Source organism: Oncorhynchus nerka, linkage group LG18 (genome assembly GCF_034236695.1).
Source record: "Oncorhynchus nerka isolate Pitt River linkage group LG18, Oner_Uvic_2.0, whole genome shotgun sequence".
Lineage (NCBI taxonomy): Eukaryota > Metazoa > Chordata > Actinopteri > Salmoniformes > Salmonidae > Oncorhynchus > Oncorhynchus nerka.
Window position 1 is genome coordinate 201,551 of NC_088413.1, and position 17,500 is coordinate 219,050.

General features: G+C 48.0%; 2 protein-coding genes across 2 annotated transcripts in view; one reads left to right on the plus strand and one right to left on the minus strand.

The window, feature by feature from the left end:
* Positions 1–11,111, minus strand: part of LOC135561951 (lipoyl synthase, mitochondrial-like) — a 37,092-nt gene extending 25,981 nt beyond the window's left edge. Inside the window, exons 1-2 of the mRNA XM_065004482.1 lie at positions 10,773–11,111; positions 10,396–10,571 (exon numbers count right to left, since the gene is read on the minus strand). Coding sequence (XP_064860554.1) covers positions 10,396–10,571; positions 10,773–10,871 — 275 coding nt within the window. The 5' untranslated portion in view covers positions 10,872–11,111. The remainder of the gene's footprint in view (positions 1–10,395; positions 10,572–10,772) is intronic.
* Positions 11,112–11,188: 77 nt separating this feature from the next.
* The window catches only part of LOC135561662 (large ribosomal subunit protein uL6), a 12,850-nt gene continuing 6,538 nt past the window's right edge, over positions 11,189–17,500 (plus strand). The window contains exons 1-5 of the mRNA XM_065003395.1: positions 11,189–11,220; positions 12,181–12,227; positions 12,633–12,748; positions 14,397–14,413; positions 15,729–15,807. Coding sequence (XP_064859467.1) covers positions 12,182–12,227; positions 12,633–12,748; positions 14,397–14,413; positions 15,729–15,807 — 258 coding nt within the window. The 5' untranslated portion in view covers positions 11,189–11,220; position 12,181. The remainder of the gene's footprint in view (positions 11,221–12,180; positions 12,228–12,632; positions 12,749–14,396; positions 14,414–15,728; positions 15,808–17,500) is intronic.

Genomic DNA, 17,500 nt, shown 5'->3' on the forward strand with positions numbered 1-17,500 from the left:
AGTCTAGTGGTTAGAGTGTAGAGGAGGCAGGTAGTCTAGTGGTTAGAGTGTAGAGGAGGCAGGGTAGCCTAGTGGTTAGAGTGTAGAGGAGGTAGGGTAGCCTAGTGGTTAGAGTGTAGAGGAGGTAGGTAGCCTAGTGGTTAGAGTGTAGAGGAGGTAGGTAGTCTAGTGGTTAGAGTGTAGAGGAGGCAGGTAGTCTAGTGGTTAGAGTGTAGAGGCGGCAGGGTAGCCTAGTGGTTAGAGTGTAGAGAGGCAGGTAGCCTAGTGGTTAGAGTGTAGAGGAGGTAGGGTAGTCTAGTGGTTAGAGTGTAGAGGAGGTAGGGTAGCCTAGTGGTTAGAGTGTAGAGGTGGCAGGGTAGCCTAGTGGTTAGAGTGTAGAGGAGGCAGGTAGCCTAGTGGTTAGAGTGTAGAGGAGGTAGGGTAGCCTAGTGGTTAGAGTGTAGAGGAGGTAGGGTAGCCTAGTGGTTAGAGTGTAGAGACGGCAGGGTAGCCTAGTGGTTAGAGTGTAGAGGTGGCAGGGTAGTCTAGTGGTTAGAGTGTAGAGGCGGCAGGGTAGCCTAGTGGTTAGAGTGTAGAGGAGGTAGGGTAGCCTAGTGGTTAGAGTGTAGAGGAGGTAGGGTAGCCTAGTGGTTAGAGTGTAGAGGAGGCAGGGTAGCCTAGTGGTTAGAGTGTAGAGGAGGCAGGGTAGTCTAGTGGTTAGAGTGTAGAGGAGGTAGGTAGCCTAGTGGTTAGAGTGTAGAGGAGGCAGGTAGCCTAGTGGTTAGAGTGTAGAGGAGGCAGGTAGCCTAGTGGTTAGAGTGTAGAGGAGGTAGGTAGTCTAGTGGTTAGAGTGTAGAGGAGGCAGGTAGCCTAGTGGTTAGAGTGTAGAGGAGGCAGGGTAGTCTAGTGGTTAGAGTGTAGAGGAGGCAGGTAGTCTAGTGGTTAGAGTGTAGAGGAGGCAGGTAGTCTAGTGGTTAGAGTGTAGAGGAGGTAGGTAGTCTAGTGGTTAGAGTGTAGAGGAGGTAGGTAGCCTAGTGGTTAGAGTGTAGAGGAGGTAGGTAGTCTAGTGGTTAGAGTGTAGAGGAGGCAGGTAGTCTAGTGGTTAGAGTGTAGAGGCGGCAGGGTAGCCTAGTGGTTAGAGTGTAGAGGCGGCAGGTAGCCTAGTGGTTAGAGTGTAGAGGAGGTAGGGTAGCCTAGTGGTTAGAGTGTAGAGGAGGTAGGGTAGCCTAGTGGTTAGAGTGTAGAGGGGGGTAGCCTAGTGGTTAGAGTGTAGAGGTGGCAGGGTAGTCTAGTGGTTAGAGTGTAGAGGCGGCAGGGTAGCCTAGTGGTTAGAGTGTAGAGGAGGTAGGGTAGCCTAGTGGTTAGAGTGTAGAGGAGGTAGGGTAGCCTAGTGGTTAGAGTGTAGAGGCGGCAGGGTAGCCTAGTGGTTAGAGTGTAGAGGAGGCAGGGTAGTCTAGTGGTTAGAGTGTAGAGGAGGTAGGTAGCCTAGTGGTTAGAGTGTAGAGGAGGCAGGGTAGTCTAGTGGTTAGAGTGTAGAGGAGGCAGGTAGTCTAGTGGTTAGAGTGTAGAGGAGGTAGGTAGTCTAGTGGTTAGAGTGTAGAGGAGGCAGGGTAGCCTAGTGGTTAGAGTGTAGAGGAGGCAGGGTAGCCTAGTGGTTAGAGTGTAGAGGTGGCAGGGTAGCCTAGTGGTTAGAGTGTAGAGGTGGCAGGGTAGTCTAGTGGTTAGAGTGTAGAGGAGGCAGGTAGTCTAGTGGTTAGAGTGTAGAGGCGGCAGGGTAGCCTAGTGGTTAGAGTGTAGAGGTGGCAGGGTAGCCTAGTGGTTAGAGTGTAGAGGCGGCAGGGTAGCCTAGTGGTTAGAGTGTAGAGGAGGCAGGGTAGCCTAGTGGTTAGAGTGTAGAGGAGGCAGGGTAGCCTAGTGGTTAGAGTGTAGAGGAGGCAGGGTAGCCTAGTGGTTAGAGTGTAGAGGAGGCAGGTAGCCTAGTGGTTAGAGTGTAGAGGCGGCAGGGTAGCCTAGTGGTTAGAGTGTAGAGGCGGCAGGGTAGCCTAGTGGTTAGAGTGTAGAGGCGGCAGGGTAGCCTAGTGGTTAGAGTGTAGAGGAGGCAGGGTAGCCTAGTGGTTAGAGTGTAGAGGCGGCAGGGTAGCCTAGTGGTTAGAGTGTAGAGGCGGCAGGGTAGCCTAGTGGTTAGAGTGTAGAGGTGGCAGGTAGTCTAGTGGTTAGAGTGTAGAGGAGGCAGGTAGCCTAGTGGTTAGAGTGTAGAGGCGGCAGGGTAGCCTAGTGGTTAGAGTGTAGAGGTGGCAGGGTAGCCTAGTGGTTAGAGTGTAGAGGTGGCAGGGTAGCCTAGTGGTTAGAGTGTAGAGGCGGCAGGGTAGCCTAGTGGTTAGAGTGTAGAGGCGGCAGGGTAGCCTAGTGGTTAGAGTGTAGAGGCGGCAGGGTAGCCTAGTGGTTAGAGCGTTGGACTAGTAACCGAAAGGGTGCAAGTTCAAAACCCCCGAGCTGACAAGGTACAAAATCTGTCGTTCTGCCCCTGAACAGGCAGTTAACCCCACTGTTCCTAGGCCGTCATTGAAAATAAGAATTTGTTCTTAACTGACTTGCCTAGTAAAATAAAGGTAAAATAAAATAAAAATAAACTCTATATACAATGAGTGCAAATGTAGTAAGATTAGGGAGGTAAGGCAATAAATAGGCCATGGTGGTGAAGTGATTACAATATAGCAATTAAACACTGGAATGGTAGATGTGCAAGTAGAGATACTGGGGTGGAAAGGAGCAAGATAAATAAATACAGTGTGGGGATGAGGTAGTTAAATGGGCTATTTATAGATGGGCTATGTACAGGTGCAGTGATCTGTGAGCTGCTCTGACAGCTGGTGCTTAAAGCTAGTGAGGGAGATATGAGTCTCCGGCTTCAGTGATTTTTGCAGTTTGTGACAGTCATCGGCAGCAGAGAACTGGAAGGAAAGGCGGCCAAAGGAGGAATTGGCTTTGGGGAGTGATCAGTGAGATATACCTGCTGGAGCGCGTGCTACGGGTGGGTGCTGCTATGGTGACCAGTGAGATATACCTGCTGGACCGCGTGCTACGGGTGGGTGCTGCTATGGTGACCAGCGAGCTGAGATAAGGCGGGGCTTTAGAGTTGAGTTTAGAGTTGCAACATTCTAGAAGCTTTCCCTAAAATTCCCAGGTTTTATAGAAATCCCACTTGGAAGATTCCTGGAAACAGGAGGAGATGAGCAGGACATCTGGAGTCCTCCAACCAAGATTTCTGGGAAACCTAGGAATGTTGGGATCATTTTACAACCCTGTGTTCAATCTACTCTCTCTGAAATGACTCTTCACTGGTCAGTGAGTTCAAGGTATTGAAGGAGGCCTGACAGTACAGTCACAGACAGAAGAGAGAGGAGACCAGACAGTACAGTCACAGACAGAAGAGAGAGGAGACCAGACAGTACAGTCACAGACAGAAGAGAGAGGAGACCAGACAGTAGAGTCACAGACAGAAGAGAGGAGGCCAGACAGTCACAGACAGAAGGTGAGAGGAGACCTGACAGTACAGTCACAGACAGAAGAGAGAGGAGACAGTAGAGTCACAGACAGAAGAGAGAGGAGACCAGACAGTCACAGACAGAAGAGAGAGGAGACCTGACAGTACAGTCACAGACAGAAGAGAGAGGAGACAGTAGAGTCACAGACAGAAGAGAGAGGAGACCAGACAGTAGAGTCACAGACAGAAGAGAGAGGAGACCAGACAGTACAGTCACAGACAGAAGAGAGAGGAGACCAGACAGTAGTCACAGACAGAAGAGAGGAGGCCAGACAGTCACAGACAGAAGAGAGAGGAGACCTGACAGTACAGTCACAGACAGAAGAGAGAGGAGACCTGACAGTACAGTCACAGACAGAAGAGAGAGGAGACAGTAGAGTCACAGACAGAAGAGAGAGGAGACCAGACAGTACAGTCACAGACAGAAGAGAGGAGACCAGGCAGTGCAGTCACAGACAGAAGAGAGAGGAGACCAGACAGTACAGTCACAGACAGAAGAGAGAGGAGACCAGACAGTAGAGTCACAGACAGAAGAGAGAGGAGACCAGACAGTAGAGTCACAGACAGAAGAGAGAGGAGACCAGACAGTAGAGTCACAGACAGAAGAGAGAGGAGACCAGACAGTAGAGTCACAGACAGAAGAGAGAGGAGACCAGACAGTCACAGACAGAAGGTGAGAGGAGACCTGACAGTACAGTCACAGACAGAAGAGAGAGGAGACAGTAGAGTCACAGACCGAAGAGAGAGGAGACCAGACAGTCACAGACAGAAGAGAGAGGAGACCTGACAGTACAGTCACAGACAGAAGAGAGAGGAGACAGTAGAGTCACAGACAGAAGAGAGAGGAGACCAGACAGTACAGTCACAGACAGAAGAGAGAGGAGACCAGACAGTACAGTCACAGACAGAAGAGAGAGGAGACCAGACAGTAGAGTCACAGACAGAAGAGAGGAGACCAGACAGTCACAGACAGAAGAGAGAGGAGACCAGACAGTCACAGACAGAAGAGAGAGGAGACCTGACAGTACAGTCACAGACAGAAGAGAGAGGAGACAGTAGAGTCACAGACAGAAGAGAGAGGAGACCAGACAGTACAGTCACAGACAGAAGAGAGGAGACCAGGCAGTGCAGTCACAGACAGAAGAGAGAGGAGACCAGACAGTACAGTCACAGACAGAAGAGAGAGGAGACCAGACAGTAGAGTCACAGACAGAAGAGAGAGGAGACCAGACAGTAGAGTCACAGACAGAAGAGAGAGGAGACCAGACAGTAGAGTCACAGACAGAAGAGAGAGGAGACCAGACAGTAGAGTCACAGACAGAAGAGAGAGGAGACCAGACAGTAGAGTCACAGACAGAAGAGAGAGGAGACCAGACAGTAGAGTCACAGACAGAAGAGAGAGGAGACCAGACAGTAGAGTCACAGACAGAAGAGAGGAGACCAGACAGTACAGTCACAGACAGAAGAGAGAGGAGACCAGACAGTACAGTCACAGACAGAAGAGAGAGGAGACCAGACAGTACAGTCACAGACAGAAGAGAGAGGAGACCAGACAGTACAGTCACAGACAGAAGAGAGGAGACCTGACAGTACAGTCACAGACAGAAGATGAGAGGAGACCAGACAGTAGAGTCACAGACAGAAGAGAGGAGGCCAGACAGTCACAGACAGAAGGTGAGAGGAGACCTGACAGTACAGTCACAGACAGAAGAGAGGAGACCAGACAGTCACAGACAGAAGAGAGAGGAGACCAGACAGTCACAGACAGAAGAGAGAGGAGACCAGACAGTACAGTCACAGACAGAAGAGAGAGGAGACAGTAGAGTCACAGACAGAAGAGAGAGGAGACCAGACAGTACAGTCACAGACAGAAGAGAGGAGACCAGGCAGTGCAGTCACAGACAGAAGAGAGAGGAGACCAGACAGTACAGTCACAGACAGAAGAGAGAGGAGACCAGACAGTAGAGTCACAGACAGAAGAGAGAGGAGACCAGACAGTAGAGTCACAGACAGAAGAGAGAGGAGACCAGACAGTAGAGTCACAGACAGAAGAGAGAGGAGACCAGACAGTAGAGTCACAGACAGAAGAGAGAGGAGACCAGACAGTAGAGTCACAGACAGAAGAGAGAGGAGACCAGACAGTACAGTCACAGACAGAAGAGAGAGGAGACCTGACAGTACAGTCACAGACAGAAGAGAGGAGACCAGACAGTCACAAGAGAGAGGAGACCAGACAGTCACAGACAGAAGAGAGAGGAGACCTGACAGTACAGTCACAGACAGAAGAGAGAGGAGACCTGACAGTACAGTCACAGACAGAAGAGAGAGGAGACAGTAGAGTCACAGACAGAAGAGAGAGGAGACCAGACAGTCACAGACAGAAGAGAGAGGAGACCTGACAGTACAGTCACAGACAGAAGAGAGAGGAGACCTCACAGTACAGTCACAGACAGAAGAGAGAGGAGACAGTAGAGTCACAGACAGAAGAGAGAGGAGACCAGACAGTACAGTCACAGACAGAAGAGAGGAGACCAGACAGTACAGTCACAGACAGAAGAGAGAGGAGACCAGACAGTACAGTCACAGACAGAAGAGAGAGGAGACCAGACAGTACAGTCACAGACAGAAGAGAGAGGAGACCAGACAGTACAGTCACAGACAGAAGAGAGAGGAGACCAGACAGTACAGTCACAGACAGAAGAGAGAGGAGGCCTGACAGTACAGTCACAGACAGAAGAGAGAGGAGACCAGACAGTCACAGACAGAAGAGAGAGGAGACCTGACAGTACAGTCACAGACAGAAGAGAGAGGAGACCAGACAGTACAGTCACAGACAGAAGAGAGAGGAGACCAGACAGTAGAGTCACAGACAGAAGAGAGAGGAGACCAGACAGTACAGTCACAGACAGAAGAGAGGAGACCAGACAGTACAGTCACAGACAGAAGAGAGAGGAGACCAGACAGTACAGTCACAGACAGAAGAGAGAGGAGACCAGACAGTACAGTCACAGACAGAAGAGAGAGGAGACCAGACAGTAGAGTCACAGACAGAAGAGAGAGGAGACCAGACAGTAGAGTCACAGACAGAAGAGAGAGGAGACCAGACAGTAGAGTCACAGACAGAAGAGAGAGGAGACCAGACAGTACAGTCACAGACAGAAGAGAGGAGACCAGACAGTACAGTCACAGACAGAAGAGAGAGGAGACCAGACCAGACAGTCACAGACAGAAGGTGAGAGGAGACCTGACAGTACAGTCACAGACAGAAGAGAGAGAGACCAGACAGTCAGTCAAGAAGAGAGAGGAGACCAGACAGTCACAGACAGAAGAGAGAGGAGACCAGACAGTACAGTCACAGACAGAAGAGAGAGGCCAGACAGTCAGTCACAGACAGAAGAGAGAGGAGACCTGACAGTACAGTCACAGACAGAAGAGAGGAGACCAGACAGTCACAGACAGAAGAGAGAGGAGACCAGACAGTCACAGACAGAAGAGAGAGGAGACCAGACAGTACAGTCACAGACAGAAGAGAGAGGAGACCAGACAGTACAGTCACAGACAGAAGAGAGAGGAGACCAGACAGTACAGTCACAGACAGAAGAGAGAGGAGACCAGACAGTACAGTCACAGACAGAAGAGAGAGGAGACCAGACAGTACAGTCACAGACAGAAGAGAGGAGACCAGACAGTACAGTCACAGACAGAAGAGAGAGGAGACCAGACAGTACAGTCACAGACAGAAGAGAGAGGAGACCAGACAGTACAGTCACAGACAGAAGAGAGAGGAGACCAGACAGTACAGTCACAGACAGAAGAGAGAGGAGGCCTGACAGTACAGTCACAGACAGAAGAGAGAGGAGACCAGACAGTACAGTCACAGACAGAAGAGAGAGGAGACCAGACAGTAGAGTCACAGACAGAAGAGAGAGGAGACCAGACAGTACAGTCACAGACAGAAGAGAGGAGACCAGACAGTACAGTCACAGACAGAAGAGAGAGGAGACCAGACAGTACAGTCACAGACAGAAGAGAGAGGAGACCAGACAGTACAGTCACAGACAGAAGAGAGAGGAGACCAGACAGTAGAGTCACAGACAGAAGAGAGAGGAGGCCAGACAGTAGAGTCACAGACAGAAGAGAGAGGAGACCAGACAGTAGAGTCACAGACAGAAGAGAGAGGAGACCAGACAGTACAGTCACAGACAGAAGAGAGAGGAGACCAGACAGTACAGTCACAGACAGAAGAGAGAGGAGACCAGACAGTACAGTCACAGACAGAAGAGAGAGGAGACCAGACAGTAGAGTCACAGACAGAAGAGAGGAGGCCAGACAGTCACAGACAGAAGGTGAGAGGAGACCTGACAGTACAGTCACAGACAGAAGAGAGGAGACCAGACAGTCACAGACAGAAGAGAGAGGAGACCAGACAGTCACAGACAGAAGAGAGAGGAGACCTGACAGTACAGTCACAGACAGAAGAGAGAGGAGACAGTAGAGTCACAGACAGAAGAGAGAGGAGACCAGACAGTACAGTCACAGACAGAAGAGAGAGGAGACCAGACAGTACAGTCACAGACAGAAGAGAGAGGAGACCAGACAGTAGAGTCACAGACAGAAGAGAGGAGGCCAGACAGTCACAGACAGAAGGTGAGAGGAGACCTGACAGTACAGTCACAGACAGAAGAGAGGAGACCAGACAGTCACAGACAGAAGAGAGAGGAGACCAGACAGTCACAGACAGAAGAGAGAGGAGACCTGACAGTACAGTCACAGACAGAAGAGAGAGGAGACAGTAGAGTCACAGACAGAAGAGAGAGGAGACCAGACAGTACAGTCACAGACAGAAGAGAGGAGACCAGGCAGTGCAGTCACAGACAGAAGAGAGAGGAGACCAGACAGTACAGTCACAGACAGAAGAGAGAGGAGACCAGACAGTCACAGACAGAAGAGAGAGGAGACCAGACAGTAGAGTCACAGACAGAAGAGAGAGGAGACCAGACAGTAGAGTCACAGACAGAAGAGAGGAGACCAGACAGTCACAGTCACAGACAGAAGAGAGAGAGGAGACCAGACAGTAGAGTCACAGACAGAAGAGAGAGGAGACCAGACAGTACAGTCACAGACAGAAGAGAGAGGAGACCAGACAGTAGAGTCACAGACAGAAGAGAGAGGAGACCAGACAGTACAGTCACAGACAGAAGAGAGAGGAGACCAGACAGTAGAGTCACAGACAGAAGAGAGAGGAGACTGTATGGTTACAGTAATGAGAGTGCTGACAGAAGCTGATTGGACCAGACAGTACAGTCACAGACAGAAGAGAGAGGAGACCTACAGTAAGTCACAGACAGTCAGAGAGCTGATTGGTTACATAATGATTGTGCTGACAGAAGAGAGATTGGTTACATAATGACTGTGCTGTCAGAGTCAGACAGAAGAGAGAGAGACCAGACAGTGAGTCACAGACAGAAGAGCTGATTGGACAGTAATGACAGACTGTCAGAGAGCTGATTAGAGTCACAGACAGAATGATTGTGCTGTCAGAGAGCTGATTGGTTACATAATGACTGTGCTGTCAGAGAGCTGATTGGTTACATAATGATTGTGCTGTCAGAGAGCTGATTGGTTACATAATAATGACTGTGCTGTCAGAGAGCTGATTGGTTACATAATGACTGTGCTGTCAGAGAGCTGATTGGTTACATATTACATAATGACTGTGCTGTCAGAGAGCTGATTGGTTACATATTACATAATGACTGTGCTGTCAGAGAGCTGATTGGTTACATAATGACTGTGCTGTCAGAGAGCTGATTGGTTACATAATGACTGTGCTGTCAGAGAGCTGATTGGTTACATAATGACTGTGCTGTCAGAGAGCTGATTGGTTACATAATGACTGTGCTGTCAGAGAGCTGATTGGTTACATAATGACTGTGCTGTCAGAGAGCTGATTGGTTACATAATGATTGTGCTGTCAGAGAGCTGATTGGTTACATATTACATAATGATTGTGCTGTCAGAGAGCTGATTGGTTACATAATGACTGTGCTGTCAGAGAGCTGATTGGTTACATAATGATAGTGCTGTCAGAGAGCTGATTGGTTACATAATGACTGTGCTGTCAGAGAGCTGATTGGTTACATAATGACTGTGCTGTCAGAGAGCTGATTGGTTACATAATGACTGTGCTGTCAGAGAGCTGATTGGTTACATATTACATAATGACTGTGCTGTCAGAGAGCTGATTGGTTACATATTACATAATGTTAGTTTGAGTGACTTTGCGAGCTAACGAGGTAATTACTAGGCTAAGCTCGTCTTTTCAGTTCGCTGCAGCTAACGACTTGAACAGCTGCCAATAAACACTCAAACTGGACACTTTTACTGACGGTTGTAGCTGCTTCACGTGATGTGTCGTCGTCTCTACCTTCTTTGCCCATTGTGCTGTTGTCTGGGCCCAATAATGTACCATGTTGTTGTCATGTTGGGCTGCTACCATGTTGTGTTGCTGCCATGCTGTGTTGTCTTAGGTCTCTCTCTAGGTAGTCTCGTGATGTGTGTTTTGTCCTATTTTATATTTTAATCCCAGCCCCCCTGGTCCCCGCAGGAGGCCGTCAATGTTAACACGAAATTGTTCTTAACTGACTTGCCTAGTTAAATAAAAGGTTACATTAAAATAAACTGTATATTGGGAATAGGTAGTGCAGACAAATTGTTTAGGTACACACACGGGTCGGGGTCCCGTTCCATCTTATTCCCAAAATCTTGACCAGAGCCCCATGGGGTCAGAGTCGAAAGTAGTGCACTACATAGGGAATAGAGTACCGTTTTAGGAAGCAACATATATATAAAGGAACCTCTATTCCCCCCACCTCTCTCCCTTCTGTCTCTTCAGGTTACCCCTGTACTCCTCCCAGTTGTTCTTCTCAGACAGCTCCCCGGATATAAAGTCCTGGAGGTCGGGCCCGTCATCCGACAGCTCCTTCTTGCGGTCCTTCGGTGTCTGGGATGACCTGGCCGCTGTGGTCAGTCCGCTGACGGCGTACACCTACACACGGACCGGATATTATCTAGCTACACATGATGCCTGTGCTAAATCAGTAACCCGAGGCCAGCGGCCAAGGAGGATCTATATCAGCTAGTTATGTTAGCATTAGCCATACTTAGTTAGCTAGTATAAACATTGTATAAAACAAAGAGAGACATTTCAGTGATTATCGGAGCAATCTGGTCAAGTAGATATACTTACATGTTGGTTGCATTTGGGATTCAACCACCGGTGGTTGCTGGAGAAACGACCCGCAATAAAATAACTTTGTTTGACCAAAGCCATGACTTTAACTAACATTTGCTAGCGTCTGTCATTGACAAAACATTTCTCTGGGATCGAGTACTTAGTCCTGGTATTAAAATAAAACTCAGAAAAGAATAAATCATTTCGTCCGCTACTTAATGAATCAATTGATCTCGATTCTTTTTATATCCAGATTTATTCTAAATGCGACGTTTTTTTTTCTCCCCCTGGGGACCAAAGACGTATAATTTATCAATATATCGCAGTATTTTGCATCCATCATCATCATCAATTGTTTAGTTACGTCTGATCAACGCGTAGCGCCGTGATGGCGTAAGCACGTACGAAGACTACAATTGCGTGCTGACGTCCTTCCTTCGTCCTTTCCTCTACTACCGGCGAGGTAAGAAATGGTGGATAACGTTTCTATCGCTGAAAATCAAACTCCATCTGTGTTCCTCGATATCTAAAACGCGTAATTTTTCACCTTTACGAATTTGCTATATGTATATTGACGTTTCGCATTTGTTATTTCCACCCCCAAAACCAGTCGCTATAACTATATAGTTTGTTTTTGCCACCCACCCCTCTATCCTAGGCCGCAGTCGCCTGCCTATCCGTCTTTTTAGTAACCAGGGCAACGTGAATAATGCTCAATGTGTCTAACATATAACGTTTGTCTTCTATGTACATGGTCGTATTGTTCCAGACCGTTTTAATTAACATGTGTAGGTTATATAAGTTGTTTGCCATGGAGAGGAGGGGGGGACAGTGTTCATGACTCGCTATCTGACTGGTTAGTTGCATGCCTGTCTGTTATAGTCGCTATCTGACTGGTTAGTTGCATGCCTGTCTGTTATAGTCGCTATCTGACTGGTTAGTTGCATGCCTGTCTGTTATAGTCGCTATCTGACTGGTTAGTTGCATGCCTGTCTGTTATAGTCGCTATCTGACTGGTTAGTTGCATGCCTGTCTGTTATAGTCGCTATCTGACTGGTTAGTTGCATGCCTGTCTGTTATAGTCGCTATCTGACTGGTTAGTTGCATGCCTGTCTGTTATAGTTGACTAGTTTCCTTCTGCGTCTTTTTATTAACGTTTACTACTCTTAACGGTTTCATTTGGACAGTCAACTGGATGTACCGGGTTACGTCTTGTATGACGTTATCAACAACGAGTTACCTAAATATGACAGTCGTGTAAACACACACACACTCGTGATGTTGCGAGATACCTAACGTTAGTTAACTAAAGTAATTTAGTAACTCGTCCTGAAATCCCCAGTCCGCTCCGTAACGTTAGTTGGTTAATATAATGTATTGTAATCGTCAACTCCACCTAACTTGACTCTTTGTCTAACCCCAGAATGAAGACCATTCTCAGTAACCAGACTGTGGATATCCCCGACGGTGGTGAGTTTTAACTACTTCCTTAAAACCCGCTGTTCATTTCCTGAACCATCCAACATGTTGATAACCGTGGAATCTTATCAATAGACTAATTTTAAGGAATTGTTTTTTAACCAGACTATAGAGTCAAATGTTTACCTATGTTGCCTAGTGAGTTATTGGTTCAGCCCCTCAGATAAGGACTACACTAACTTAATGCCATTCCGCTAAATTACTGTAGTCTGTCTCAGGCTGGCATCCTCAAGAGGCATTGCTGGTGCCTGTCTTCATCAATCCAGCATTTTAGCCTGACTATAGTTGGGTTTTAATGCCATATATTCTAGTGGCGTGGTTAAGATTGTCTAGCTAGTTACTGGTTGTGTGTGTGTGTGTGTCTAACCCCTGTTGTCTCTGCCGTGCCCCCCCCAGTCGAGGTGAGGCTGAAGGGACGAACTGTCATCGTCAAGGGACCCCGGGGGGTTCTCCGCAGGGAGTTCAACCACATCAACCTGGAACTCAGCCTGTTGGGGAAGACGCACAAAAAGGTATGAAGACTTGTCTATAGAAAGGGTTAGGTATGGAGACTTGTCTATAGAAAGGGTTAGGGTTAGGTATGGAGTCTTGTCTATAGAGAATACTTGTCGATGGCTTCTACCCTACAATGATTAGGTACTCAGTCTTGTCTATAGAAAGGGTTAATGGAGTCTTGTCAAAATAGGGTTAGGTATGAGCGACCAGGAGTTTTTTTTTGGGGGGTCTATAGAACAGAGATGAAAATGAAATCAATATGCTAGCTATCAAGTCTTTTTGTTAACAACACTGTCATCTCAGATTTTTGTCAAAATATGCTTGTCAACCATTGCAAAAACAAGCATTTGTGTAACACTATTGATAGCCTAGCATAGTATTTTGCCTGACATTCAGCAAGCAACATTTTCATAAAAAACAGAAAAACATTCAAATAAAATCATTTACCTTTGAAGAACTTAGGATGTTTTCAATGAGGAGACTCTCAGTTAGATAGCAAATGTTCAGTTTTTACAAAAATATTATTTGTGTTGACAAATTGCTCCGTTTTCTTCATGTTTGGGTAAGAACAAAAAAAAATTAGGTCATTAAAAACGCAAACTTTTTTTCCAAATTAACTCCATAATTTCACAGAAACATGGCAAACCGAATGTTTAGAATCCATCCTCAAAGTGTTTTTGTTCTTGGATAAAATCCTCCGTGGCAGTTGACTTTCTCTTCTGAAGAAATGGAACCCGCATGGACCTACAGATTACGCAATAATTTCGACACAGGACACCGGGCGGGACACCTGGCAAATGTAGTCTCTTATGGCCAATCTTCCAATGATATGCCTACAAATACGTCAATGCTGCAGACATCTTGGTGTAAATCGGCAGAGCGCAAGCTCGTTCACGGCACATTCACAGCCATATAAGGAGACGATTGTAAAACAGAGCTTCAAAAAATTAAGCTCATTTCCTGTTTGATGTTTCATCTTGGTTTCGCCTGTAGCATCAGTTCTGGGGCACTCAAATAAAATCTTTGCAGTTTTGAAAACGTCAGAGTGTTTTCTTTCCAAAGCTGCCAATTATATGCATAGTCGAGCATCTTTTCGTGACAAAATATTGCGCTTAAAACGGGCACGTTTTTTTATCAATAATGACATAAAAAACCCATAGGTTGAAGAGGTTAAATAAAGGTAAAAATAAAAAAAACACAAGTTGTTTCGACAAGCAACAGTTTCCTGAGCTTTGTGTGTTTTTTTAGGGTGCACACATGTCTCTTCAAGTTACAAAACCCCTGATTCTGCCAACACACATTACCTCCTCGTTTTTCAACGTTTTAAATCTTCCTATAGTGAATTCCCATCATGCATTCATAAACCACGTCGTGGGCTCTCCTCTAAAACTTACTCGCGTGTTCACCGTCGTGGCCCATGTCCTGTTACCTCATTGGCTAGCTACCAACCTGGTAACGTTGGCTGATCCAATCATGTGGGGGACACAGAAGGGAACCTTCTTCTGATCGTTGCTTTTTTCTCTCTCCTGGAATAAACTGAATTTAATGGTGTTACTAACTGATAGTTCTGCTGGTAAATCACATGTATTTATAAAAAAAAAAGAGCCCTTCTTACATCAGCTGATACCTCAAAGTGCTGAACAGTCTTCCTCTTCTGTGTTCCAGCTGCGTGTGGATAAATGGTGGGGCACTCACAGGAAGGAGCTGGCCACAGTTTTGAACCATCTGCAGTCACGTTCAGAACATGATCAAGGGAGTTACCATGGTGAGTGTTGGGCCCTCTGTTAGTTACCATGGTGAGTGTTGACCCTACTGTTAGTTACCATGGTGAGTGTTAACCCTACTGTTAGTCACCATGGTGAGTGTTGACCCTACTGTTTTACCATGGTGAGTGGGGCAACAGGATGGAGCTTCCAGTTACAGTCAGAACCATCTGAGTCTGCAGAACATGATCATTACCATGGTGAGTGTTGGGCCCTACTGTTTTACCATGGTGAGTGGGGCAACAGGAAGGAGCTGGCCATCAGTCAGAACCATCTGCAGTCACGTTCAAACATGATCAAGGGAGTTACCATGGTGAGTGTTGACCTGTCTCTGTTGGTTCCATGGTGGTGTTGGGCCTACTGTTGGTTACCATGGTGAGTGGGGCAATCAGGAAGGGCTGGACACAGTCAGAACCATCTGCAGTCACGTTCAGAACATGATCAAGGGAGTTACCATGGTGAGTGTTGACCTCCCTGTTGGTTACCATGGTGAGTGTTGGGCCCTACTGTTGGTTACCATGGTGAGTGGGGCATCAGGAAGGAGCTGGCCACAGTCAGAACCATCTGCAGTCACGTTCAGAACATGATCAAAGGGAGTTACCATGGTGAGTGTTGACCACTAGCCCCTTCTTACCATGGTGAGTGTTGGGCCCTAAGTGTTGAACCATGGTGACATTGGGCCCTACTGTTGGTTCCATGGTGAGTGGGGCATCAGGAAGGAGCTGGCCACAGTCAGAACCATCTGCAGTCACGTTCAGAACATGATCAAGGGAGTTACCATGGTGAGTGTTGGGCCCCTACTGTTGGTTACCATGGTGAGTGTTGGGCCCTACTGTTAGTTACCATGGTGAGTGTTAACCCTACTGTTGTTAGTGTTGGGCCCTACCATGGTGAGTGTTGACCCTACTGTTAGTTACCATGGTGAGTGTTGGGCCCTACTGTTGGTTACCATGGTGAGTGGGGGTTACATGGTGAGTGGGGCAGGAAGGAGCTGGCCACAGTCAGAACCATCTGCAGTCACGTGCAGAACATGATCAAGGGAGTTACCATGGTGAGTGTTGGGCCCTACTGTTGGTTACCATGGTGAGTGGGGCAACAGGAAGGAGCTGGCCACAGTCAGAACCATCTGCAGTCACGTTCAGAACATGATCAAGGGAGTTACCATGGTGAGTGTTGACCTGTCTCTGTTGGTTACCATGGTGAGTGTTGGGCCTACTGTTGGTTACCATGGTGAGTGGGGCAACAGGAAGGAGCTGGCCACAGTCAGAACCATCTGCAGTCACGTTCAGAACATGATCAAGGGAGTCACCATGGTGAGTGTTGGGCCCTACTGTTGGTTACCATGGTGAGTGTTGGGCCCTACTGTTGGTTACCATGGTGAGTGGGGCAACAGGAAGGAGCTGGCCACAGTCAGAACCATCTGCAGTCACGTTCAGAACATGATCAAGGGAGTTACCATGGTGAGTGTTGACCTGTCTCTGTTGGTTACCATGGTGAGTGTTGGGCCTACTGTTGGTTACCATGGTGAGTGGGGCAACAGGAAGGAGCTGGCCACAGTCAGAACCATCTGCAGTCACGTCCAGAACATGATCAAGGGAGTTACCATGGTGAGTGTTGGGCCCTACTGTTGGTTACCATGGTGAGTGTTGACCCTACTGTTAGTTACCATGGTGAGTGTTGGGCCCTACTGTTAGTTACCATGGTGAGTGGGGCAACAGGAAGGAGCTGGCCACAGTCAGAACCATCTGCAGTCACGTCCAGAACATGATCAAGGGAGTTACCATGGTGAGTGTTGGGCCCTCTGTTGGTTACCATGGTGAGTGTTGGGCCTACTGTTGGTTACCATGGTGAGTGGGGCAACAGGAAGGAGCTGGCCACAGTCAGAACCATCTGCAGTTGACGTCCAGAACATGATCAAGGTTGGCCCTACTGTTAGTTACCATGGTGAGTGTTGGGCCCTACTGTTGGTTACCATGGTGAGTGTTGACCCTACTGTTAGTTACCATGGTGAGTGTTGGGCCCTACTGTTAGTTACCATGGTGAGTGGGGCAACAGGAAGGAGCTGGCCACAGTCAGAACCATCTGCAGTCACGTCCAGAACATGATCAAGGGAGTTACCATGGTGAGTGTTGGGCCCTACTGTTGGTTACCATGGTGAGTGTTGACCCTACTGTTGATTACCATGGTGAGTGTTGACCCTACTGTTGGTAACCATGGTGAGTGTTGACCCCTACTGTTGGTTACCATGGTGAGTGTTGACCCTACTGTTGGTTACCATGGTGAGTGTTGACCCTACTGTTGGTTACCATGGTGAGTGTTGACCCTACTGTTAGTTACCATGGTGAGTGTTGACCCTACTGTTGGTTACCATGGTGAGTGTTGACCCTACTGTTGGTTACCATGGTGAGTGTTGACCCTACTGTTAGTTACCATGGTGAGTGTTGACCCTACTGTTGGTTACCATGGTGAGTGTTGGCCCTACTGTTAGTCACCATGGTGAGTGTTGACCCTACTGTTGGTTACCATGGTGAGTGTTGGCCCTACTGTTGGTTACCATGGTGAGTGTTGGCCCTACTGTTGGTTACCATGGTGAGTGTTGACCTGTCTCTGTTGGCCCTACTGTTAGTTACCATGGTGAGTGTTGGCCCTACTGTTAGTTACCATGGTGAGTGTTGGCCCTACTGTTAGTTACCATGCTGAGTGTTGACCCTACTGTTAGTTACCATGGTGAGTGACACTGACTCCAGACCAGCTGATAAATACCCTGACTGTTTGTTGCTGTACCAGACACTGACACCAGACGTTCTAGTACCCCTCTCTCCGTTCTAGTACCCCTCTCTCCGTTCTAGGACCCCTCTCTCCGTTCTAGGACCCCTCTCTCCGTTCTAGAATCCCCCTCTCCGTTCTAGGACCCCCCTCTCCGTTCTAGGACCCCCCCTCTCCGTTCTAGGACCCCCCTCTCCGTTCTAGGACCCCCCTCTCCGTTCTAGGACCCCCTCTCCGTTC